Source organism: Toxorhynchites rutilus, chromosome 3 (genome assembly GCF_029784135.1).
Source record: "Toxorhynchites rutilus septentrionalis strain SRP chromosome 3, ASM2978413v1, whole genome shotgun sequence".
In the NCBI taxonomy this organism is placed as follows: Eukaryota; Metazoa; Arthropoda; class Insecta; order Diptera; family Culicidae; genus Toxorhynchites; species Toxorhynchites rutilus.
In genome coordinates this window covers 275,586,419-275,611,772 of record NC_073746.1, presented here as the reverse complement: position 1 = coordinate 275,611,772, position 25,354 = coordinate 275,586,419, and the positions used below count along the sequence as shown (strand labels likewise).

The 25,354-nt window shown below is 38.3% G+C and overlaps 1 protein-coding gene across 7 annotated transcripts in view; it reads right to left on the bottom strand.

Annotated features, from left to right (window-relative positions):
• Positions 1 to 2,398: 2,398 nt before the first annotated feature.
• The window catches only part of LOC129775218 (long-chain-fatty-acid--CoA ligase 4), a 48,998-nt gene continuing 26,042 nt past the window's right edge, over positions 2,399 to 25,354 (bottom strand). For 6 of the 7 annotated variants that reach the window (XM_055779628.1, XM_055779634.1, XM_055779629.1 and 3 more), the window contains 8 exons: positions 18,460 to 18,595; positions 10,786 to 11,431; positions 10,385 to 10,719; positions 10,177 to 10,316; positions 9,946 to 10,118; positions 9,619 to 9,882; positions 9,284 to 9,559; positions 2,399 to 4,012 (listed from right to left, as the gene is read on the bottom strand). In XM_055779628.1, the coding sequence (XP_055635603.1) occupies positions 3,855 to 4,012; positions 9,284 to 9,559; positions 9,619 to 9,882; positions 9,946 to 10,118; positions 10,177 to 10,316; positions 10,385 to 10,719; positions 10,786 to 11,431; positions 18,460 to 18,595 (2,128 nt within the window). In that variant the 3' untranslated portion in view covers positions 2,399 to 3,854. Of the gene's footprint in view, positions 4,013 to 9,283; positions 9,560 to 9,618; positions 9,883 to 9,945; positions 10,119 to 10,176; positions 10,317 to 10,384; positions 10,720 to 10,785; positions 11,432 to 18,459; positions 18,596 to 22,891; positions 24,079 to 25,354 lie in introns of those variants that run through there. The other variant, XM_055779633.1, reaches the window with a different exon arrangement.

Sequence of the window (25,354 nt, the reverse complement as noted above, 5' to 3'; positions counted from 1 at the left end):
TCGATGTATGGGTGCCACACACGTTGACGCAAAAAAAACATCTTTGACCGTATCGACGCACGTGAATCGCTGCTGAATCGCAACAAAATCGACCCGTTTCTGAAGCGAATGGTGACTGGCGATGAAAAGTGGGTCACTTACGACAACGTGAAGCGCAAACGGTCGTGGTCGAAGCCCGCTGAAGCGGCTCAGACGGTGGCCAAGCCTTTATTAACGGCCAGGAAGGTTCTGCTGTGTGTTTGGTGGGATTGTCAAGGAATAATCTATTATGAGCTGCTTCCCTATGGCCAAACGCTCAATTCGGACCTGTACTGCCAACAACTGGACCGCTTGAAGGTAGCACTCATGAAGAAGAGGCCATCTTTGATAAACAGAGGCCGCATTGTCTTCCATCAGGACAACGCCAGGCCACAAACTTCTTTGGTGACGCACCAGAAGCTCCGGGAGCTCGGATGGGAGGTTCTTTTGCATCCGCCGTATAGTCCGGACCTTGCACCAAGTGACTACCACCTGTTTTTGTCCATGGCGAACGAGCTAGGTAGTCAGAAGTTAGCCACAAAAGAGGCCTGTGAAAATTGGCTATCCGAGTTGTTGCCAATAAGGAAGCGAGCTTCTATAACAGGGGTATTATGAAGTTGGCATCTCGTTGGGAACAAGTCATCGAACAAAACGGCGCATATTTGACTTAAAACAGATGATTGTAACTAATTTTATGAACAAATGAAAATTTAAAAAAAATACTGCAGAACTTTTTTGACAGCCTAATATTATACCATATTGTGCTCGATAATTTCGAGAGAGTCTTTCGCGTTTTGGTACAGTTTTGCTATAGCAGTTATTGCAAAACATTGAAAAAAATCAAAATTTCAAAATCATAGTTTGATTTTCTATTCTGCTATATTTTTAACAAAATTCGGACATCTAATTATTGATAACAAACAGCATTTTATGAATGAAAAAAACAGTCCTACATAATATCTCACACTTTTTTATACTTGCTCTGGCATATCCCTATAATGTAAGAAAGAGTGAGTGAACTGCTCAAAAGAACTATCTCTACAACCTAACGTCCAATAGTATTGAGCTTTTTTATTCAAATTATCGTCTCCAACTTTAGAACCAGTACAGACTATTTTTATTATAGCGATCAGAGACTCGAAATAGGCGTACCGAGTTCGACGAGTAGAAACCCACCAAAGAATGATTCCGAAGATTTCGAACGTCGTGTTTCTCGAAAATCTTACCTAAGCAATTTAATATTATATTGAGATCGGGCGATAGTTTGCAACATTGTGGATATTGTCGCATTTATGAATTGGCTAAAGTAAAATTTCCATGCTTCCCGAAACACACCATCAGATAAAGACTTATTGAAGAAAATCGACGCAGGAAGTGATAACGATGTGGTGCATTGTTTTGATAGTAATGGAGTAATGGATATATATATCCACATAAGAGAACGCCATTAAAACACAATTGACAATTCAAGGCGAGGGAGATGGATGGTGTTAGAGGAATTAAATTTATTTTCAGCAAAGGATGGCTAAATGTTGTAAATGCTGCTGAAGAAGTCTGCGAAAAGGTTGGCAGACTCGCGGTTGTTATTGGCTTGACTGTCGACGAAGAACATATCCGGGGAGACTCCATGGTTTTGCTTCCGACTCTTGACGGAAGTCCAGAAAGAAGAATGTTAATGCATAAAGTTTCTCTCCAAGCGGTTGATATAGTTTCAAAATGCACTTCGTTGGCCTAACTTTTTGCACCATCAAGGACACTTTGGATGTTTTTGCGATTTTTTCTTGAGCGGTACCATTTCAGCTATCTGAGCAATAAAACTTCTGAAAAATCGGGAAACAGCAGTATTGATCATGCAATCTGACAGAAGGGGTGCCCAGTCCACAGTAGTCAAAGTTCTATTAAACGTCACGACATCACACCTTTTGAATTCATAATAGAAGACATCGTCTTGATCTTCATTGGGCGGAAAAAAACACATGTTTCAACGAACGGCCCATGACGCGCGCCAATCTTGAGCAGCACAGTCGGAAGTCCCAAGACTCGAAGGTGTTTATCGTTTGGGAGATTAAAGATTTGAGATGATCCAGAACCATAAATAATCTGAGTTAGTGTAATTTCTGACTCAGAGACAGCGTTTGCTGGTAAGAAGTTACTGGACGCTACTACACTGCCTTCTGTACATCTCAGGGTGAGGTGAGTACATGTGTTTCTATTGGAAGCCCCCGTATCTTCACGGAAGGCTATCAATTTTCAATTAATACTAATTATCTCTAAGGTTTTCACGTTTGGTGTTCCTATTATTCTCCAGCACAAGATTGCAAGCGGTACTTTCCTACAATCTGGTTTAGTGATTTCTCTAAAACTTCTATAGAAATATATATTTTCACAGTTCCTTATTTATTCTTCACCGTTTTGGTAGCTATGTTCAGTAATAACTAACTTACAAAACCCTTTTTCTGTTATTATTTCACTCCTAGTTTGCTCACTAGCCGGTTTTGAACTAGCATTTTATTGTTTTCTCATTTCCGTCGTTTTATTGACTGACAAATACAAATGTGTCTCAACTGAAAAATTTGTGTGAATTTTAATCAGAATAATAGAGTACCGTATTTATTTCGCCACTAATCAATAAAAAAATGTATATTGCTTGTTGTTTTGATTCGAAGAGTTTAGACTCATTCACGACAAAGTTAACTGTAGCATCAGAATAATTGAATTTGTTCGCTTGAAAAAAGTTGGTATAAATGGTACCCACCAATGAATCTTCATTGGGCGATACTTTTAGCCGAGACACCGAAGCTATTATGTCCCTCTAGATATCAGCTCACGAATCACTCTTTATAGGAAGCTATTGAAAGGCTAGCAGCAGTACGGGTTGCACGGAAATGTCGTTCATTATTTACAAATGTGATTCTGTTTTGTTCCTTTCCTCGAGATGTTACCTATCAACATTAACTATATTAAACTAATCAGACTCCTGTCGTCATTCTGTACGCAAAAAAATCTAGCTTTGATAGTTGCCCTCTTCCGTTGGTTTTAATATTATAGTATTTACAATATACTCGTTCCATAATATTTACCTCTATACATACGCGGTTCCGTCTCATTGAGTGCCAATATGAAGAGAAAAAAAAGTACTTTGAATCCCTAATCTCTACAGGAAGTTGTCTATAAATACCAATTTGTTAGTAATAACAATATCTAGCGCTTGCTTTACAACTAGTTTTCTACGCGCTTACTCTTCAAACGACGACACAAGGTAAGAGTGTCGTCTTTATTCAAATTTGAAATTGAAAACACCTACGCAGGTGCTTATCTTTTCTCACGCTGATTTTTTTTCATACATCGCTCACTCTTGTACAGTTTGTCTCAAACATCTATTTTAGAGTGTGTACATGGAGAAGAAAAACTAGAGCTTGTGTTGGAAAAAATTACGGAAAATAAATATATTCCAGATAGACCGAATAGTTTACCTAACAAGATGAACGAATAAGAACAATAGAAACAGAATAGATCCGTTTTCATCCAAAATCGACGTTACATACGCAACAAATTAACAAAAATTGTTTGACAAACGTTGCCAAGAATTTTTCTATACAATACAACGCAGAAATCAAATTGGATGTATAAGTTGTCAATGTGATCTTTGATTATGATGCGTTGATACACCAAATGAATCAATGACTCGGTCTGTTCGCACACAACACATTCAAGCTTTACATACAAACAACACGCGCGCTATAAACGACATAAGTGATGTTCGAAGCAGTATTAATAGGGTGATGCTAAACGCTAAAGCCACGTCTTGTGTGAGGTTCAGCAGACGCGTTCACTGTCTACGACGACGCGTACATTCGGCTAATGTCGGCCTTGTACCGTTCCTGGATGTCCTTGCGTTTCAGCTTGAACGCTGCCGTAACTAGGCCCATGTCGGGAGTCCACGCGTCCTTGCAGAGTGTCACGGCGGTAGGGATCTCGAACCGGTGCAGTTTGCCTGGAGGAAGATAGCAATTAAATATCAGCATATGAAATGGAGTTCTTTTTTTCCGGTGATATGTGAGATATTTGAGATATGAGACACAAGACTGAGATGCTAAAGGGCTAAAACCAGTGAACACTAAATTATGCTCATAATAATATTTATCATCAAATGCTTTCAGGTAGTTCAGTCGTTTTTTTATTCACAATGAATCTTGTATTTGCTTTATTATTTCAACATGTGAATACAGGTCGGACTCGATTATATACATACTCGATTGTATGTGATTCGATTATATACAATTTTGGGCTCGATTTTATACAGTTTGAAAAAAAAATATTTTTTTTATGTTTCAAATATGACTTATTTCAAGAAGAAATGTAACCTTTCAACGTTAAGGTGTAATTTAAGTGACTAATTCATATACAGTGGGGTAAAAATCGTGATTTTTGAAGATTTTGATTGAATTTTCACCAAGAATTAGTTATATCGATATTGCAGCCAAATTAAGATAGATAGAAGTTGGGTGTCAAAGAACAAATTGTAGAGCGGTTAGAGAGCTTCAATTTGATTGATAGAAACAATCCAGTTTAATAAAAAAAAATCAGGATGACATTAATAATAATACATTAACAATTGCTAACTTTTAAGTTTTTCAGTTCCAAAATGTTATTAAAATCCATTAATTTAGATGTTTCACTACTATATCCTGTATCAAATTTTCTCATCTTTCAAATTAAAGCAACAGAATCGTCTTCCGTAGCGTACTTTGTAATGTAGAGCCAGTTCGAGGCAACAGAGTCCGAAACAAAAAAAAAAGTTCTATAACTCTGTCATTGTTGAAATTCGAACATATGCGTAGAAGGATTTTTTCCATCAAATATGATCGTCTATCACCCTCTGAGAGAATCTGGATATTTTGTTTTCATGTGAGAAAGGTATTTTCTGACTTTAAGGGGATGAATCAAAAATCAAATTCCTCTTTTATATTCAAAAAAAAAAGAAAAATACATGCAAAAAAAACGAATAAAAAAATTTTTTTTTGATTCGATTATATACAGGATTCGATTATATATAGTGAAAAGAAATCAGAAACTGTATATAATCGAGTCCGCGCTGTACAATCAATATAATTTATAAAAAAAGGTGCAAAGTTCAACGGAGATAGCATCAACGCCAGCATAAGGAATATTTCCGGCTCTCATAGCCGAGCGGTTAGCTCCACACATATCATGCCGGATTCTTAAAAATCGATTCCCGTTCTAACCAGGATATTTATGGTCAAAGGGATCTCTTCCGGCTTGCACTGGTAAACGCTGGTTCTCGAATTGGCTACTCAAAGTATATAATCAAAGTACGAGGGCGGTCCGACAAGTACTTAGCCTCATCACCCGATGATGTCAGTATCGCAAGAGAGATTACTATCGTGTAGTACATTCTCGTAAACGGCTACTGTCAAAATTTCAACCGAATCGGACTCGTAGTTTAGTTTTGTTTTGAGCGTGTGTGAAAGCGGACGTGACCGCAGGTTTTAGAAAAATGGAAAAAAAATGGAAATTCCGCCGTTGCCACGGCCAAATTGGTCGAATTGCACTACGAACTGCTGCCACATCCACCGTATCCTTCAGATTTGGCCCCGTGCGACTTTTTTTTTTGTTTCCAAACTTGAAAAAGTCACACACCGGGTAGAAATTTGAGCCGAATGAGGAGGTCATCGCCGCCACGGAGGCCTTCTTTGCAGACCTCGAGAAAACGTGTTTTCAGATTGGTTAAAGAAGTTGGAGCATCGCTGGGTCGAGTGTATCGAGCTAAAAGTAGACTATGTTGAAATATAAATCGCCACTTTTCCAAAATTTTTGTTTTTTTATAGGCAAAAACTTATCGTACCTCCCCTCGTACTGCCCAAATAATCAAGGTTATTTGGTACAGAGTTCAGGCATTTTTATAGAAAAACGTAAGTAGTACTACATTGACACACCGAAGTTCCTCTAGGAACGTTGGTGTCATCGAAGAAAAACGACGAATGTTTTCATCTTGAATAAAAATGGAAGGGCAAATGTTGGTAAGCGCAAAACTGAATAATGTTCTTTGAAAATGCAATTATGAATTATAACTAACTTTTCTGCATTAACACATGTATTCCACGTAACGGAGAAACATGTTATTTGCAAGTGAAATTTTGTCTGAAACAAAGTTATCTACAAGTGATTGAAGAATATTGAATGAGAATTGTGTCTCGAAACAATTTTATATTATAATGTCGAGTTTTGGTAAAAGTAATAGGAAATTTGTAATAAAAGGAATTTGTAAAGGGCCAATTAGAAGATCAATCAATGGAGAGATCGATTAAACCCACGAATATTCGCCTAGTAGGAAGTGTGAATGTTCCAAAGAATTCATATCAAAAGAAATATTTTGGGCGGGACGAAATTCGTCGGATCAGGTATTAAAAAATATAAATGAATAGAATAGAAAAATAAGATAATTTTCAGCAAACGTATCTTTAAAAATTCAGAAAATCCTAACGTAACTTAAAGAATGATACGGATTTTATCACTGCTTGTAATTCCCTAATCATGGAATTAGCGCAGAATATCTACGCTTCGTTGCTTCTTAGTTCCTTTCTTTCTTCTCTACTTCTATGTTTTCACTATTTATCTATTGATCATTTTTTTCCTATTTTTGGGAGGAAGTGGTAATTTTCTTTAAAAACTTTTCAGTCGCCATGTTCATTCGTTGATGTGAGATTTTAATTCACTAAACCCACCCTTTTGCCTTACCCGGAGGGTGGCTGTGCTCTTGCACCTCATCTAGTTGCGGTTTCAACTACTGGTGTTCGTTCACTCTCCACTTTCGCTGCAGTTCCGACAGTGTGTTTGTCACAACTCTGTTCACGGTGTTTCATGCTAAGATAAGATCAGAGGCTTCTTACTCTTCTTCGTCGTCCAAAACATCTTAAGTTTTATGTATCTTCCTCCCGACACATTTCGTCCACTACATTCGCCGCATTCAGAGTGATTCAAAGGGAGATCACGCTGCTTTAACCCCTTCACGTATAACGTCGAACCACACTCGTGGCGATTAGACTATGCCAGAACGTACAACATCGAACCTCCCTCGTCGTCTATAGATGTGAAATGGATACGTGTGATGATGCGGGACTGCTACGATCGCAAGTAAGACACACACTCTCAACAGAGTATCGGAACGACTCACTTCGCTCGTGTTTGGGCCCTATTGTTGGAAATTAAATCGTACGGCAAGGGGTTGAATCTCGAACACTACCGCACTCTGGGCATAGATGTCCAAATGTCCAAATCGGTAAAGGTATTAGTACTAGTTCAGGTAGAAGTTCACTTCTCCGTGTTTTCGATTCATCCAGTCCGTGTGGAACGGTATGAGTTTGTTGTTCACCTTCCGTTCTCTGCAATATCCCATTCCTGTTGTCCTTTGTCCAACGACTAAGCTTTCATCACTTTTCGAATATCTCTGGTTTCCCTCCGCCTGTAGCACTAGTGATGCCGATAGGAATTATCCCGGTGATTACACACAGCTTCTGACGAGTTCATGGCCTGCAAATAGCATGATCATAAGCCGAAATGTGCTGATCAGTTTCCTCCGATTTCGGCGAGTTTCCAGGACCGCCAACCTGGCAGGACCACAGTACCTCAGTATCGACGAATATACACTTGCCAAGAGGTGCCTCTTGCTACTGTTGGTCTAATGTTATTTGGCATGATTCTGGGCACCACTTAGTCGTTTTTACACATATCATAGTGGTAATTGAAGTTTTACCCGTTGGTCGGAAATGACCCCAAGGTATTTCACTGCTCGTCTCCTAAGCTCCTAAGCAGGGCTCTCACCTTCGCATCCTCGCCTACCGACTTCTCTACGAGTTTTTCTGAACGCAGAGCTTTCAATTGCCTGCTTGTCTACTTGTCTATTCCTCTAATTGTCTATTAGGCAATTTGGAAGTGCGTATATTTGTCGGTTTGTCATTCATCTATTTATACATTTATCTATTTATCTATTGGGTGTGCAACTTTATTCGTTCCGTTTCCACAAGGCCTAATGTGCTACAGCTACAGCTGATTTTTGCGTCAAGTGTCGAGATCTGTCAACCAAATATTGTTTACAAGTCTTTGAATTTTGCACAACAAATCCATGTTTCACTGCGTTGAAAATGTCGAGATTCGTTGCAAATATACACCATTTGCGGGAAGTTTTGATTTTCTCTTTCCATTGGAAGAAAAATGCAGCCGAAGCGCATCGAATGCTCGTGGACGTCTATTTAGCAGGGAATGGTTTGGATGATTAAAAATGTGATCTTTGTGTTTAAAAATAGCTCTGTTTTGCGTTTGACACGAATCTCGATCGAGTAACTCTAATTCTTCGCCTGCAAACTTTTTTGGATGACCCGAACCCTTCTTGTTTTTAACAACTCAAGGAGATGTTTCTGTTCGAGTTAAAAACTATTTGAAAAATAGCAGGTGGAAAATTCTGGTTCACCCGCCTTATAGCCCAGACTTGCCCCTTCCGTCTACTATTTTTTTTCGATCGATGCAGAACGCTTTGAGTGGAATACGCTTTATTTCAGAATAGGATATCAAAAATTGGTTAGATTTATTATTGACTTCAAGAGATAAATGCTTCATTCGCGATGGAATCCGTTCATTGACAAAAAGATGGGAAATAGTAGTGGCTAACGATGACTCACACTTTCAAAAATATGTTATTTAATCTCATGAGAATTTACTGTCAATATAACTGTTCTATGGAATCGATAAAGGGCCGAAACGAAACCTGTACTTTAATCTCTCCGGCGTCCTGCATAGATGTCGGGCCTGATTCTCGAATACACTTCACGGTGGAAACGAAATAAACGGCACGCCATTGAACTACGTTTTACGAGTTAGGGAAGTATCAAAGATAATGATGAGTTTTTAGGCAGAATGACCCCTTTTCGAATAAAAAATCATTAATGAAAATTAACTTCTTCGTATCAAACTGGTATTCAATGTGAGTGGAAAACTTTGTTTTCTTCATGTGATATAATAATCTCATACAAAAATTTCATCTGAAGATAATTTGATATTATAATGACAAGTTTAGTTGGAAACTAATCTCGTATCCAGATGTTGTCATCGCGAATACGTTTCATTCCGTTTCCACCGTGAAGTGTATTCGTAGTGTATTCGAGAATCAGGCCCGTCGTGTCCGGTATTTAAATAACGTAGACCGGGAAATTATGGAAACTACATTTATCTTTCCAAGCAAAATACTCACATTTCTTGCCGTGCTCAGCCAACTCATGCACGACAGCCTTTTCCATCACCGGGGAGGAACACAGATCCTCGAACGCCACACCCTTGATACCTTGCCGTTCGGCAATCTCCTCCAGATGCTGGGGATGCGGAACAATCAGCGCCACGGTATGCTGCTTGGTTGAGTCTCCGTACACGCAAATGTTTTCCACCACAGGGCAGGTCTTAAGTTCTGATTCCACTTTGCCCAACGAAACGTATTCGCCTGCTTGCAACTTCACAAGGTCCTTCTTACGGTCTGAGAAATGATTTGTGGAAATTAGCCCCCATATCATGATTGCCCATATTAGACCTTACCAATAATCTTCAGCACACCATCGTGATGGATCTCACCGACATCACCGGTTCGGAACCACCGGTGGCCATCCTCTTCGAAGAAGTCCTCTTCCGTTTTACCAGGTAGCTTGTAGTAACCCTTGGAAACATTGGCGCCTCCGATAACGATCTCTCCCTGTGGATACGGTTTGTTCGTAACCCGGTAGTTGCCTTCCTCCCAATTGATCAATCGGATGTAGTTAACAGATGACGGTGCTCCGACCACACTGTATTCCATGGAGTGCTCTAAGCAAAGCATAAAATAAATTAATAACCGCTGTTGTTTCGCACAAAGCGATCAATACTCACTGTCTGTGACGGCTGCTCCAGCAGTCGTTTCCGTTAACCCGTAACCCTGAATCATTTCAACGCACAGACACAGTTGTATTTGTTCGTGAGTATCGGGCGCAAGCGGCGCGCCACCAGACAGGATGCTGCGAATACGTCCGCCGAGCAGCCGAGCTACCTTTTTGAAAACGATCCTGTGGACGATTAACCAAAAATTGAAATGAGTTATCCAATCTGCGGAAATTCCCTTACTTGTCCAGAAGTGGAGTTTGGAATCCACGGGCGACCCATTTCGATTTATACTGATAGGCAAATTTGAAGAAGGCCTTCTTCATGGGTGCTTCGGAGTTTACCTTCGAGTTAATACCCTTCGAAATACGATCCAGGATGAGCTGAGGGGGGAGAAATTGACACAATCGTTCAGAAATTATGAATTTGATCAATTCAGTAAAACACTCACCGGTACGGACGTCATACAGGTAGGCTTAAGCACCGAAGCATCACCCTTGGAACCCTTCATGATCTTTGAACTGGAATCGATCAGTGTCAGCGGAGTGGAATAACCAATCGGGACACCATTCAGCAGGCAGACGCTCTCGGCGAGCAGTTCGAATACGTGGGCCAGTGGGAGGAATCCGATTAGCACATCGTCTGGGTAGATTTTGAAAATATCGCAGAAGTTCTTCATCGTACCAATACAATTTCCGTGGGAAAGCAGCACACCCTTTGGCGTTCCGGTTGAACCGGACGTGTACATAATAATTGCGGTGTCGTCGACCGATGGAGAGTTACCAACTGCAGGAATAAAATCAGACCATCACAAATTCCAACAATATTCTTGATTTTTTCACGACTACTCACCCAACTTGCTCTTTTCCCCCGTTTCGATGACTTTCGAGAATGGAATGATTTCCACGCCCTCCTTGAATCCGGTGACGTCGGTCTTGTGGAGTTGATCTTCCATGAAGATGATCTTTTTCACGTTGGGTGTGACCTTCAGAACCGTTTTAAACTTGGGCAACAGCTCGTGGGACGTTATAACCGTTGTCACCTCGGTCTCGTTAATACCATGAGCGATACCATCGTCACCCAGTGTAGCGTAGATCGTCACCAGGGGCATGTTCTGCTTGAAACACCCGTGAGCCGCAATCAGCCACTCGGCGCGCGTCTCGGCGAAGATCACAATGTTCTGCTTGGGCTGCTGACCCAGCTCACGCAGACCACGCCCGAAGCAGGCCGCCGCATGCTCCGTCTCGATAAAGCTCCTCCACATGTAGTCGCCCATGTTGAACTTCTTGAAGACACGACCATTCGGTTGCACCTCATCTTCCTCGCTGATAATTTTGCGAGTACCGATGCACCGCTTGGCACCGTGAATTTTCGTCACAAAGTTGAACATCCGCTCCAGCGTGTCGATGTTGTTCTGCAGCATCTTAACGTGCATCTCGCTGGGCTCGTCGACGCCACGATATGTGATGGAGGTGGCATCCTGTTGGATTACCTTCGCCTGCAAAAGAAAATTAGAAGGGAATCAGCTCTGCTTGGTTTCACGGAGACAATTCGTCTGCCGGCAAATAACGCGCATATTATCGTAGCACAGAAAATAAAAAATCGATTGACCTAGAACTGGATAGCACAGACACACGCTTTCGTTCACATGCAAATAGTACCCCGCCACCCTTAGCACATATTGGCCACTGCAGTCTACATAATGCAATCACTTGATGTTTTCAACTGTTACAGTAATTGATATATTGTTGTCTCTTTCAAAGCCATTCTGTTTTTTATGCTTAGGCCAGAGAGAAGAAGGTTTTCGTCCAAAAGAAAGAGATAACCTTGATTTATTTATAACGTCAAAGCCATTCGCATTTGCAATGCTTCTGCCGGTGGTTCGGAAGTGGGTAGGTATGTAAACGATACCACCCTCTATGCCAAACACGACAGCCGTGCGAACCCATCAAATACTAGTAATATACAATTTCCACAAGCGACAACAGAACTCTTATTGATTGTCGTGTAAACTTTGTTACAATGATTTTATTACCGCATTGTGATACAGGCGCATACCATTCGAACGTGCTCGTTTCGGTCATCATATAGGGATGGCGTGATTATGTTCGGACTGATGTCGGGACCGGTTTGTGTGTGGTGCTTCGCTAGATAAGATAAATTTTACAGCCGTCGTTATCGCTAAGATAGTGAACCTCTAATTCGTTTGATTTCCCCCCATAACGAAGAGAGATTTATTTTCGTCCGAAAGAATACGTTGCCCAATAATTGAATGATTTGATTAGTTGTTATTTGGATTCGAGTATCAAATTGAATTGAAGGTGAATTATAGTGCGTTATTGGGTGCGTTACCGGTAAGTGCTAAGAGATGTGGTCGTTCAATAACGTGACTAACGATGAAGAACATTTTATATTAAATCGATAGGGAAAAATGTTATCACCTTCGATAGTCACACCTGTATCACAATCCATGTGACTCTTCCCAAATAAAAACTTATGCACGCCACAATTTGTATTCTTTTCTACCTTAATGTCATCATCGTTTCAAGAGGAACTCCACCTCCGCGAGAAATAGGGGAAATGTGGGTTAAACTGACACCCTAAGGATATCCAAATATTTCCAAAAACTTCCATGTTTTTGTGATTCCAAATCGTTACAGAACCTCTCTTAAACTCTACATGAACCATTCTACAGAATCTGTTGATCATTTATTAAGTAGAACTTGAATTTGATAGAATATAAAAATTGTGTGTTTTAGGTGGAATAAATGGAAGTGCGGGTAAAATCGACACCTTGAGAAGAAAACCAATAAAAAATTGCTCCAATAATTTCAAAGTATTAAGAGACTATCCAGATACTGTCTTATTGAAACCCATTGCTATTGCTGCTAATGTAGGTTCACGGTATGAATGGTTCGGATTTCGGTATAGAAATCTCAACCAGCATCTTTTTCGTATTGAAATGTTGTTTCAAGTTGTTGTTTTTTTGCCAATTCAAAAGTCAGACGAAAGATATCGGTAATAAGGAGTTCATAAAAACGATTCTTAAGATCCAACAGGTGAAGAACAAACTCCTGCTGCTGGTCTGGAGTTAGCACGGGAGTTTTGATCCCAGCTTGGGTAAACATCCACCGAAGATGTGACCGATGAGCGTTGAACGAGGGATACCATGAAGTCTGGCAGCTTTTTATGTTGACATACCCTACTTGTTGACATGTCGGCTTTGACTGTTTTTTTTTTATAAACACAAACTTAAATAAAAAATAAGGACGCATTTTTTCCAGTTTGTGAAACACAAACCGGGTGGTGGTTTCACCCTGACTTAAACTTTCGATTTTACCCTGAATAAACTTGAAATTTTGTTTTTGAGCAACAAAACCACACGCTGTCTCACAGAATACACTGAACAATGATCTAAGATGAATTAGGCTCACAAAAAGTATCGAACTTCACAAAATTTTCCGACTAAAATACTTAAATTCCATTAGCGTAATTTTACACGGACTGTTTTCAGTTTGCTGATCGGGTTTGGTTTGTTATTTGTTTTGATATAAACGCGGCTTTGGCAGCTGTATGGTGACTCGAAACGTAAGAAACGACAAGTGTGTACAAAGAGCATCGGAAAATATACAAAAAAAACTAGGTTTTAACTGAAAAATTCAGAGGGTGCCATCGGTTTTACCCACAGTGTTGATTTTACCTTGATTTCCCTACCACTTGCATCAATTAATGGATATACACGAGGTAGAGAAAAAGCTTGGATTGGAACAGTCCGGACAACCATTTGCATCTGATTAAGTCTATTTTTTGGAAAAGCTTTCCTATTTGAAGGTTGAGTGAAAGTATTGCTCGACCTTCTTGTCACAGTCTGCATATTCGATGTTGGGGATTACAACATATTGACGCGAAGCTCTCATCACTATATAAAGACACTTAATGGTCGGCCGTGTGAGCCACTGAAAAATATCATAAATATACAACTTTCTCAATATGAGGTTTACCAAGTTTCAATCTAGTTTGATGATCTATTGCGACGCTCAACATTAATCGGTGAAATTTGAAAAAAAGGACAATACTCTTACGATCGAAAACTACGTCGCTGGTTTTTCGTGCATGGGTAATAATGGGTAGCAGAATCAGTTTTGTCATTCAATAAGCACATATTTTCGCAATTCGTTGTGATCGTAAAGGAAAGTGAGATATTCTTGTTCTACCAGTGAATATTTTCATTCAATTTGCGGACAGTCAATTCGGAAATTCTCTAAGATTTGTTTGATATGCTATACATTACGATGCAAGAATCCTTAAACGGTTTAAAGTGAATTAAAATAAAATTTCCAATTTCCCATTCATTTGTTCTGCCCATTTGTGTGCTTACCTATCAGTGCCGTCTATAACAAGAAACTGATGCATCGGCAAGGTATGATATTTATATACCACTGCGAATCAGGCGCGCGGAAAACGTTCGCTAGATATTCAAATGCAACGTTCGTTTTGTAAACTATATGGGGAGAAAAAGTATTGCAATTGAAACTTCGTCTGTGGATATAAATAAGCCATTCGCGATTTCAGTCTCAATTCAGTCAGCGAGCAAACATCTTTTTTTTTTATCTGTATTATAGTGATTTTCAACTCAATTTGGCTGGTTCGTCACTTTTACTTCCATTTTTGGAAGAATGTCGGGGGTGAGAATTGAACTCGTGACCTTTAGCGTGAGAGGCATGGATGTTACCACTACGCCAGATCACCTCCACAGCAAACAACATCCTTCTCTAATGATATATGACATACATGTTTGCTCGATGTGAAGGAAAAATGGAAGATATCACAAACAGCCGTGCAATTTTGTTCGGTCCGATTGTTCTGTATTTTTGCATCATACGCACACATTGTTGTTGTTTTTCTGCGTTGCCAAAAGATTGACGTGGTTTAGAAATGTGGTATAAGGTTACCAAATAAAATAGCCTATGACCGATGCTGTTTTCTGAATTATTGGAACAACTAATAAGTTTTTTGTGTTTTTCCGAAAGATTATAGTTGTATGAAGAAGGAAGTGACACCTTTGCAGAATATAAATCATTATTATCGGGCATTCGCTAACAAGGTGCACATTTTCTGCTTTTCAAACCAGAAATTCCTGTACTTGAGCCGATTCATTTATTACTAGCTGACCTGGCTTCGTCCCGCCCAAAATTATCGTTTAGATATGAATTGTTTAGAAAACAATTCTAAACTTTTTCTCATCATAACATTCTTCTATCGCAGGATACTTTCCTTCTTCGGATTTTGCTATTAGCAACACATTTGGCCTTCCTTTTTATTTATATAGATTGGAATGCGTTATTCCGCTTGTAAAAATCCATTTCCACCTTCAAACAAAGATCAATTTCGTTAGCGCAAACATCGAATTGACTAACAACGCTTATCATGATGTTATTTTAAAACATATGGGTATTCAACTTACCGAATTTTCCGAACTTCCTTCAGAGTTTCCGAAAATTTTCCGATTTTTCTATCCGCTATATTGATTTATGGGCTAAGACAAATACAACAAAATAAAAACGACTCAAATCCAAATCCACAACCATTCCTTCTTCTAGTGTTGCGCTTAGTAACACATTTGGCCTTCCATTTTCATTTATAAAGATACTAGCTGATCCGGCAAACTTCGTCCCACCCAAAATTTGTTTTTCATTATCACATTCACGTTTTTTTACTAACCGCACGTTCATAGGTCCAATTGCAGAACTGTTCATTGATTAGAAAATATACCCTTTAAAATTACCGTTTACTATAAAATTCCCAGTATTTCTACCAGAACTCGCCATTATAATATCAGATTATTTTCAGACACAATCCTCGTTCAAGATTTTACAACCACTTGCAAATAACATGTTTCTCCGTTACATGGAATAAATGTTTGATACAGAAAATATGATAGAATAAAGACAGCCCTAAATCGGGCAATTCCTTTCTCGAGTTTTGCTCTTATCAACACATTCGGTGATCCATTTTTATTTATATAGATTAAAGAAGATATAGGAGTGCAGAAGAAGATATCACAATTTGATTTTGTTTGCTTGATTAATTCTCGAGTAATGCAGAAATTCGTGATTCATTTTCGTTCTCGAGAGAAAAATTCACAAACTGGTCATATTTTGAGATTTATGCCGTTATTCTCAATGCACTGCCGTTCTACGCATAGTTGTCCCATGTCACTTTTTGACAATTTTCACTTTTCTTCATAAAACGATGTTGTGCCTAATCTTTCGGAAAAACACAAAAAGAGTTATTGTTTGCAGCTCTAAAAAAAACAACATCAAGCTCGATTGTTCCATGTTGATATTCCAAGCATATATATATTCCCGCCATGTATTTTTTATAGATACAACTATATAAATAAAAATGGAAGGCCAAATGTGTTGCTAAGCGCAAAACCCGAAGAAGGAATGGTCCGATTTGAGCCATCTTTATTTTGATGTATTCGTCTCTGCCCATAGATCATGTTATGGAGATGGAATGTTATGGAGCGAAAACTCGGAAAATTTTGGGAAACTGATAGAAGGTCGGAAAATTCGGAAAATTGATTTCCTATATGTTTTGAAATTACATCATGATAAGCATTGTCGGTCCATTCGATGTTTGCGCTATTGAAATTGATCTTTGTTTGAAAGTGGAAGAATTTAATTTTCTTGCAATCGATACCAATTCCGAATCACCTTCAAAATTCCGAAAGAAGCTTTGATCTTGTATAACCTAACTCTATACAAGCGTCTAGTGAACAGTTGTCGCAAAAACTGATCACCGACTATATAGTAACTGAAAAAGTCAACTCCAAACGAGTGCGAGGTGCTCGTCGAGAGACGAAAGCGTTTTTGAACCAGTTAACGTATTGGCAGATTACGATTATCCGTTTAGAAATGATTTGTATTTGTGAAATACGTACACACAGAGTGTTAGGCAGCTGTGTTCGTCAAATATGATCCTCTATCACTTCCTTAAGATTCCGAGTCAGCCAACTGGCACACTGTATGTAAATAAAATATTCAAAAATGTTCACATGTATATTTCCTAAATTAGATTCCAGAAGGTTTGGCGAGATTCCTAACAGCTGCCAAGTCTTGCGTCTCAATTTTGTTCCATACAGTAAATTCAGTATTTTCGTTATTTGAATTATCTTCCACGTGAGACTTTTTTATGCGCACCGCTTTTTTTTCACCGCACATAGAAATTTTTTGATTGTCATGCGAAAACTATTTTGAACTCCTCGTGAAGTTTGATGTGATTTTTTGTGTTTTGATTTATGGGGTCCCTCCCTACTAAACAAACACAGTTTTACGTGTATTTTTTCCGATGGAAATACATGTTATGTTATTACTTGTGTTATAATCCGAAAAAGTTCGGTTCATTGAATCATTACCGAAATAGACACATTTGAATCGATCCCATTCCTGAATGATCTAAGTTCGCACCAAATTTTTTAATAATATCGAGTTTAGGTTCCTAGATTCTCCATGGATGTTTCTAATACTCTTAAAGGTAGCTGCCGATCGTAAATAAAATTCAGAACGGTCAGACCTGGAAACGGTAGATAACATTACTCGAAACAGATTTTTTTATTGCTGACTCCAATTCCCTTGTGTGGTACGTCATTTGGCTTGATTCTAGGAACAGCAGGAATAATGACGAAACCTTTCAGCGAGCTCTACAGTAAATATCAATGCTAAAACCAATTTAATCCAAGTAATCGACATAATATGTACATCCAAACATTGTGTAACAATTGATTCCAGGATTTCAATGCGATTAGAAGTACAGTAGAACCCCGATTATCCGCGAAATATTCTGGCTAGGGCACCGCGAATAACATAAATCGCGGATAACGCTATAAAAGACTAAAAATTAAGTGCAAACACGAGATGAAGATATTGCAGCATGAAAACTATGTTTTATAAATTCAGAAATTATTATACTATTCATTTGTAAGGTCGTGTATATCAGTGATCAGATAACGCCATGAGCAAAACGAAAGAGCTAATACCAACCTCTCACTGAAGTTCGAGAAGCTCCACAGAATTACTATGGAACTAGGAACTAGTAGCTCGCGGATAATCGGGGTTCCACTGTACTTTGCACGTGCTTCGTTCATCACTGTCGTTTGCAACGGTTTAATAATCTTAACTCATACGACCGGAACGTTGGCACGTTGAAGTCTGTGAGTGCATCGCCGCGGGTTCGTTACTCAACTCTGATACGATAACATATTCATAAGCCATCAACCAGAGGCTTACAAATTATCGACGGAATTTAAACTTCAAAACGGTAAATTTTATCGCCCAGCACAACAAAATGCAATCCGACGGTGCTAATCCAGGATTTGCACCTGCAAAACATTTGGCGTGCTAAGCTCACGTGTTTTTACTACCTCCACGTTGCCGCCCAGTGATCTTATCAGATAATCTTCACCAAACGGAAACGCCGGCGCCACGATAGATTGCACAATCTCCAGCCACCGATTCCGCATACCTTAATTCTTTTCGCCAGCGCTCTCCGCTTCCAGGGTTGCTGCAGGATTAAGTACATCGGCATTGTGATGATATCGTACACCATGGCAATGATCTTGATGGCCCCAATGGCCGTCTGCACCCAGAAGCTTTCCATGCTGAAAAAGTTAGAAAAAGTTCAGAAATAGAAATGAGAAATAGATTAGTAATATGAAGGATTTGATTTAGTAATGGGAAAATTATTGGCATGCATTCTCAATGGAGCTGAAATACGAAATCAATAAAATACAGTGTTGAATTGTTGCAGTCTACAGCCTAAATAGCCAAATAAATTATGATTGGACAATGATTGGTGCTTTTTTGGCGCAAAATTAAATTACATACAATACTATTATTTTGATTTTTATCATCTCGAACAAGTTCAACCTTACGCAGTCCAACGCGGAGTCTCTGTAACTCCCCCTAATCTACAATAAAATAAAGGAAATCTTTAGAATGATGATGCCTCAGATTTCTTGATCTCGGAGAGTTATTATTTATTATTAGACCCATTCCAGCGTGACGTGACAACGGTTTGACTCACTAAAAATAGGTTTTTTCTCGTTTTCATGTATACATCACACGATTTCCAAATGGCAAAAGATTTTAAAGTGAAATTGAGAAAATTTCCTACAAGAATCTTCAGTTGGAGAATATTTTGCAGTTGAATTCGCTTGTTGCCAGCCCAATACTTTTGTGACGTGACAACAACTGTCTTTTTGCGGATTCCGACTTTTGAACATTAATGTTGTATTTTCAGTTCCGTTTCAATACATACAAATTAACTTTGTTCTATGATTTGGCAATGAAAGATGAACGAAGATTCCTGTATACTCAGTTTTTCAAAAAACTCGCAAGAACATGCATTTTGACGGCATGCATTTTGTGACGTGACAACGCGCTCTGTGCGAATAAACAGTCTCCGCGAAGCGTTGTCACGTCACACAATCAATAAGTTGTATTAAATAAGTTTTTCACCGTATTGTAGCAATTTTTTATGTTTTTTATTACTCTGAATACTTCTTACTTTCCTCTGAGATCTCCCCTTCCCCTTCCAAAAGTCCATTCTATAGGAGAAAGTGGTCCTAACGCAACCGTGCTTCCTACTGAATTTTCAATGGTGTCATAACGTTGACAATTTGATAATATGGTGAATTCTCTTCATTCTAGCGTTTTAGCGCCATTTTACGTTTTCATTCCTCCAAAGTCAGAAAAGAAATATATTCGACCTGTGTGCAAAATGAGTTCTATGTTCTTTTAGTTTGTGAAACATTGCGAAACAAGACAATTTTAATTGTTTATGGTATGTTCGTCAAAAAAAAGCTATATAATTTGAATCTAGCTGTTACCTGTAATACACGGTCTTTATTTGGGAAAAGTCGGGGTGGTCCAAAACCGACCTCCAGTTTTTATATCGTGATTGTTCAACACGTTCACTCTGGCGCTTGCCATCAATGGCTAGCACATTCCTAGTTCATCGAGTGGCGTTCACTACAGGGGGAACGCATTTGATTTTGCTATCAGAAACTTTTGATAAACTCACATACCTGTGCAAGGGCGTTTATGTTTGGGTATTGAAGATGACTTTGACTTTGACGTTGACTTCGATCGTTGATCGTTAATCGTTGGTGTTTGCGTGTACATTTGTATGTGCACTTTCTTTGTATAACTCCAAACACGTCGCTCTAAGGCCCACCAAACATTATCTCCCTCTCACTTAAATCCTATCTCTCACTATCAAACATTAATCCTTTTTTTATTCCTCTTCGTGCACCCATGGTTATATGCCAACATTACCATTCACGATTGTATTGTGGGATTTCATGTCATTCCCGGCCTTTTATATCCGTTTTTAACGAACCGGAAGTGAACATCCTCGATTCTAAAATGGCATCGGAATACGATATTCGACTTCCGCTGGTAAGCCCATATCGTATGCGCTTTCCATTTTTTTAGCATTCAATAATACCATCAGCAAACCGGAAGTTGAAATAAGATTATATTTTATATTATGGAATCTACGTTCATATTTTGTTGATAAAACATAGGAGGAATATCATTTGTATGTTTTGAAACGAAACGGTAATTAATGAAATTAATTATTAATGTTCAACAGTCCGAAACAGCAAAAAGTCAGGTGTTGCCACGTCACAAAAGTTTTTGACTAACAACAAGCCAACCTAACTATAAAATATTCTCCAACTGATGATTCTTGTTGGAAATTTTCTTAATTTTATTATAACATTGTTTAATTTTGTGTGCTTTATTCATGAAAACGCAAAAAAGTGTTTGTAGTGAGTCAAAATATTGTTTGAATGGATCGTATACTATTCGTGACGTGACAACAACTTCTGGAGACAGTTGATACTCCTCTATTTGTGGACCGATCTCAACCAAATTTTGTGGGTTGTTGACTTTCACTGTTTGCTCAGAGAAACCCAAGTATAAAAATGTTTGAATCTATGTTCATTTGATAAACTAAAAAAATGCTCTTTTTTTGTGACGTGACAACGCTTCAAAATACCTGTTTTTCAAATGCTTGTTTCTCATAAATTACAAAATGAAACGTAGGTCTACCCACGGCTCTTCAAACAAGCCTTTAATCACCCATTCAATGGTATATAGACATTGAAGTTTGATTAAGCATATGTAAAGATATCTCAAGAAACACAAAAATAGTGAAAACCTAAAATATTTTAAATATAATTAAGTAGTTTTTTAAACTCACCTCTCTCAAAGGTTGGTGCATAAAAATTAAATTTGTTGCAAAAAAAATTATGATATAATTAGTGCTTATTCAAATAACATTTTCAATTTTCTCCTAAAACTAGATTTGAAATTTTGTTTTCTGGTGAATAACCACCTCATGGAATGGGTCATTAGCAGAAGAATACAAATTTGAATCTAATGATACTGAACGATTTTTAGAGGTTCAAACTAGGATACGTCAACGAAAAATGGTTGCATTTAATGCTGTGATCAGCTACAGTTAAGAATTATCTTCGCTCTGGAAATTATTGATTCTGTACATGATATGCTTATGGTTCCATCAAGCGTGAAATAACTGAGGTTATGAGCATCAAACGCCTGAACGTATGAATATCAAATTATGCAGAGGCATACAGTGGTACAAACTCGAATTCGTACACCACCATGCATATCTCTAATGAATGTTTACTTGAACATCCTGGAGGAAAACCTGAAGCTGGGTGTCAACGAAATGGAATTGAATCAAGGATTCAAGTTATATCAAAACAATTGACAACATAAAGTTCGCACATGATTTCTTTACAATTGCTCAAAAGTTATTGAAACTCCGCCACAACATCCCAACATCAATCCCATTGAAAAACTGTGGGAGTATCTGGACAGAAAAGGACCATCAGATTTCTAGAAAAAAGGATTTTTAAAACCACTAGACGAATGAATGAATGAATATTTCTCCCGAATACACCAAAAGATCTTAGATAGCCTTCAGAAAGGACTGAAGGCATTTGCAATGAAAAAGGAATACCATTCTAAATATTGAATACTGAAATTGATCGAAACCTTCGGAAACGAATTGTTATTTCTAATACTCTACGAATGTGAGTTTGAGTAAATTTTCATGTATTTGCTAAAATACATTCATTAGCCGAGAAATAAAAAACATTTTTCTGAAAACAGATAACATACCTTATCACTCTCGTGTAACATTATGAGTTTATCTAAATAGAACGTTTCAAGAACCACAGGACATTAGGCTTAAAGAACTTCTAACATGAATATGTGCTGCAGTATATGAGAAGTTAAACTAGATTTTGTAAAACACAACCAAAAATAATTTTGGTACAATTTTCAAATTGCATGGAAAGTAAATTTTCTTGACAAAGCAATATTGAATGTTGTATAAAATGTTATAAGGTTTTCAAAACTACTCATCTGTTAGCGCTGCGATCGCTATTTCATAGGGCTTTCAAAAATCACTAATCCAACCAAATACTGAACCCTCCTGTACTCGCGCGAAAAATCATAACTCGTTTACTTGCACACGGCGTCACAGACCGTGCGTGTCTCTGTAATATTGCTGTTGTGTATTTTTAGGCGTTATTGGTATTCATTCAAAGAAAAATATATGATTTGCAGTCTGTGAGACAGTATGCGCAAATACAGGAGGCTCAAACAAGATCGATTCATCTATCCCAATACAACGAGCTGATTCTAAAACTGAAAGAAGCAGCTGAACATTCCCAACAAAAACTAGCAACCTATCACGAAAAATAAAACAATTTGGTTTGTTTACAATCCCACACGTCTTCCCCAAAAAACCAGTCAGAGGTTTTTGACCCAATCACACGTTACCACCGATCGCAGGCGGAATGCAAATTATGTGCCACACTTTTGCTCTTTTTCTCGCTGAATACACTACTACTCACTTGTTTCCGCTGCTTATTTGAACGAACGAAATTACCGACGTCGGGACGCGGAAACGTGCAAACGCTCTACTCAACCGGAGCAAGTCAAATCTTCGACTGAAGCGCGAAGGTGTTAGGCATGTCGGTTCCGAGTGCACGCAGCTAGCCTTCGAGCTCTTATCTATGGATGCACACCACTGGCGCTGCTCGCTTATCAGCTAGGTATGCCGCGCCTTATCGCGCCTGAACCTGACGGAGACTTGATGGCAATGAACGAGGAGGCGCTCGATTATCGCACCGCCACCGCCTCAACTGTTTTTTCTCTGTCGGATGGTTTTTTTCGGGATTGATTTAGATAGAATATCGGAAAATCTGGTCAAGCCGAGAATGATGCATAACATGGTCGGTCCAAGGTACATTATCAGTAGAGTTGTTGATATTCCACACTTCCAGGAAAGATTAAGCAATAAGTACATAGCAGATCTTCTTACTGCATCCGTGGTGTCCATTTTTCCATGATTTTGGGAGAAAAACATCATCTTTCTGCGTAATTCACGTTGAGCCTCGACCGTAAGAAAGGACTGACAATGAACTTTTTTTTTGGCTCACGTCGGCCCCTGCGAATCGATAGTGGACTTTACTATAAATCATGTTCTAGCTTTGTTACTGTCGTTCCCAGTGCCGACACTATCCAAACAAAAAGTCCACTGTCGGTCAAATGAGACCGCTGCGTAAAAGATGGAAAATTCCGTGTCAGTCCCCAGAGACCGACGTGGGGTTAACGCTTCCAAAAAACGGGGCTTCTTGAGATAATAGAAACAGAATATTACCCTTTTGGGGCGTGAGTCCTCGAAAATATAAAGATTTAAGTTCATTAGGTGACATTTCGCACAAATAAATATTCTGCTGTTTTTGTTCCAGTTGTCAATTACACGGTGTTAAAAAGTGAAGTCAAAAAAGACAAAAATCAGTATATTTTACAGTTTTTCTTTGAAGGAGGCGAAAAAGTATGCCTGGTGGCTGGGATTGTGAATTGTGTGTATGATCCCGATACAGAACAGGCCGAGGTACATTTTCAGTATCTTTGATTTCTTCCAGGCATTGATAAATGAGATACTAAGCGACAATGGAACGAGTTTGATTAGTTTGGATAAAACTGGATTTAAAGAAAAAAAATTTAAAATACAAAACAATGATAGATCGAATTTTCTCCTCCTTGGTAAACGAAATGAAATCGACTCATTTCTTAAACGGATAAGTAACTGGGAATGGGTCACATGCGACAACCTCAGGAAGCAATAAATATACATCGTATAGTATCTTTAGAGTTGTAAATACAATAATACCTTGACATGAGCATACGAGCATACATACTAAGCTAAAATATTGTTCAATGATCAATGATAGCATATTTCCTCATCAATAGTAATCAAAGTGCGAAATAGTTTCAATTGGACTTTGGTACTCGTGTGACAAAAGATAATAAATAACATTCGAAGGTAATGTTGAAAGTTCACAATGTGATAATTCCCAATCAGTCGCATAGCTTAGTTTATGGTTCGTCTCTTGCCTTTTTCTGGCTTACATAAATTGATAAACCATGTAATGCAACAACTGATAACATCACGTACGAGTGTCATAACGTGGAGTATTGTTTATTTATAAGGCGCATAAAAATATCGCAGATAAAAAATCATCAATAAAAACAACGTTCCGAGCGGCATCATATGATCGAAAATCACCATCGTTAAGCTAATAGAATCAGAAAGTTACATTTATCTAATGTTCCGTAATTTCCGACAGTTGAAATTTATTCAATAACATTATTTTTCTTCCCTTACTCCGTTCATTTTCCACTTTAATTATTAAAATCTAATGAAAACTTAAGGTCTATCGAGATGAATATGTTCAATTATTATTCCATCAAGAGCACACATGTTTCTGTTTTCGGGAACAATTTCCTCAGCCACATGGTTCAGTTTTCGTTAATCAAAAATTAGTTGTTTCCAACCCAATGTGTGCTCTCGCGTAGTTATATGATCTTAGTAGGACAGTTTTTATTTTGTTTTTTTTTCTTGTACTTAATATCAATTGCTTATTTTGGTATTTTTTCTTGTATTAATATCAATTGTTTAAAATTATAACTATTTCTGAACAATTCCATACGATTGTTATGTTCCAGAATATTATGTATATTCAAACTTTCGAAAATCCAGATTCTGGATTCACAAATTCCAGATACGTCAAATGCTATTTCAGATATCAAGTAAAATATTCTATCTCCAGATTTCAAATTCTAAAATTTATTATACATATTTCACGTAAGAGAACTATAGATTCCAGATACAATATTAAGATTTCCGAATTGCAGAATCCAAATTGTATATTGAAAATTCTAGATTTAATTCCCTGACTTTGATATACGCCAGATTCAGTTTCCGATTCCAGATAGGAATTCTAGATTTGGATTTCAGATTGCTGATT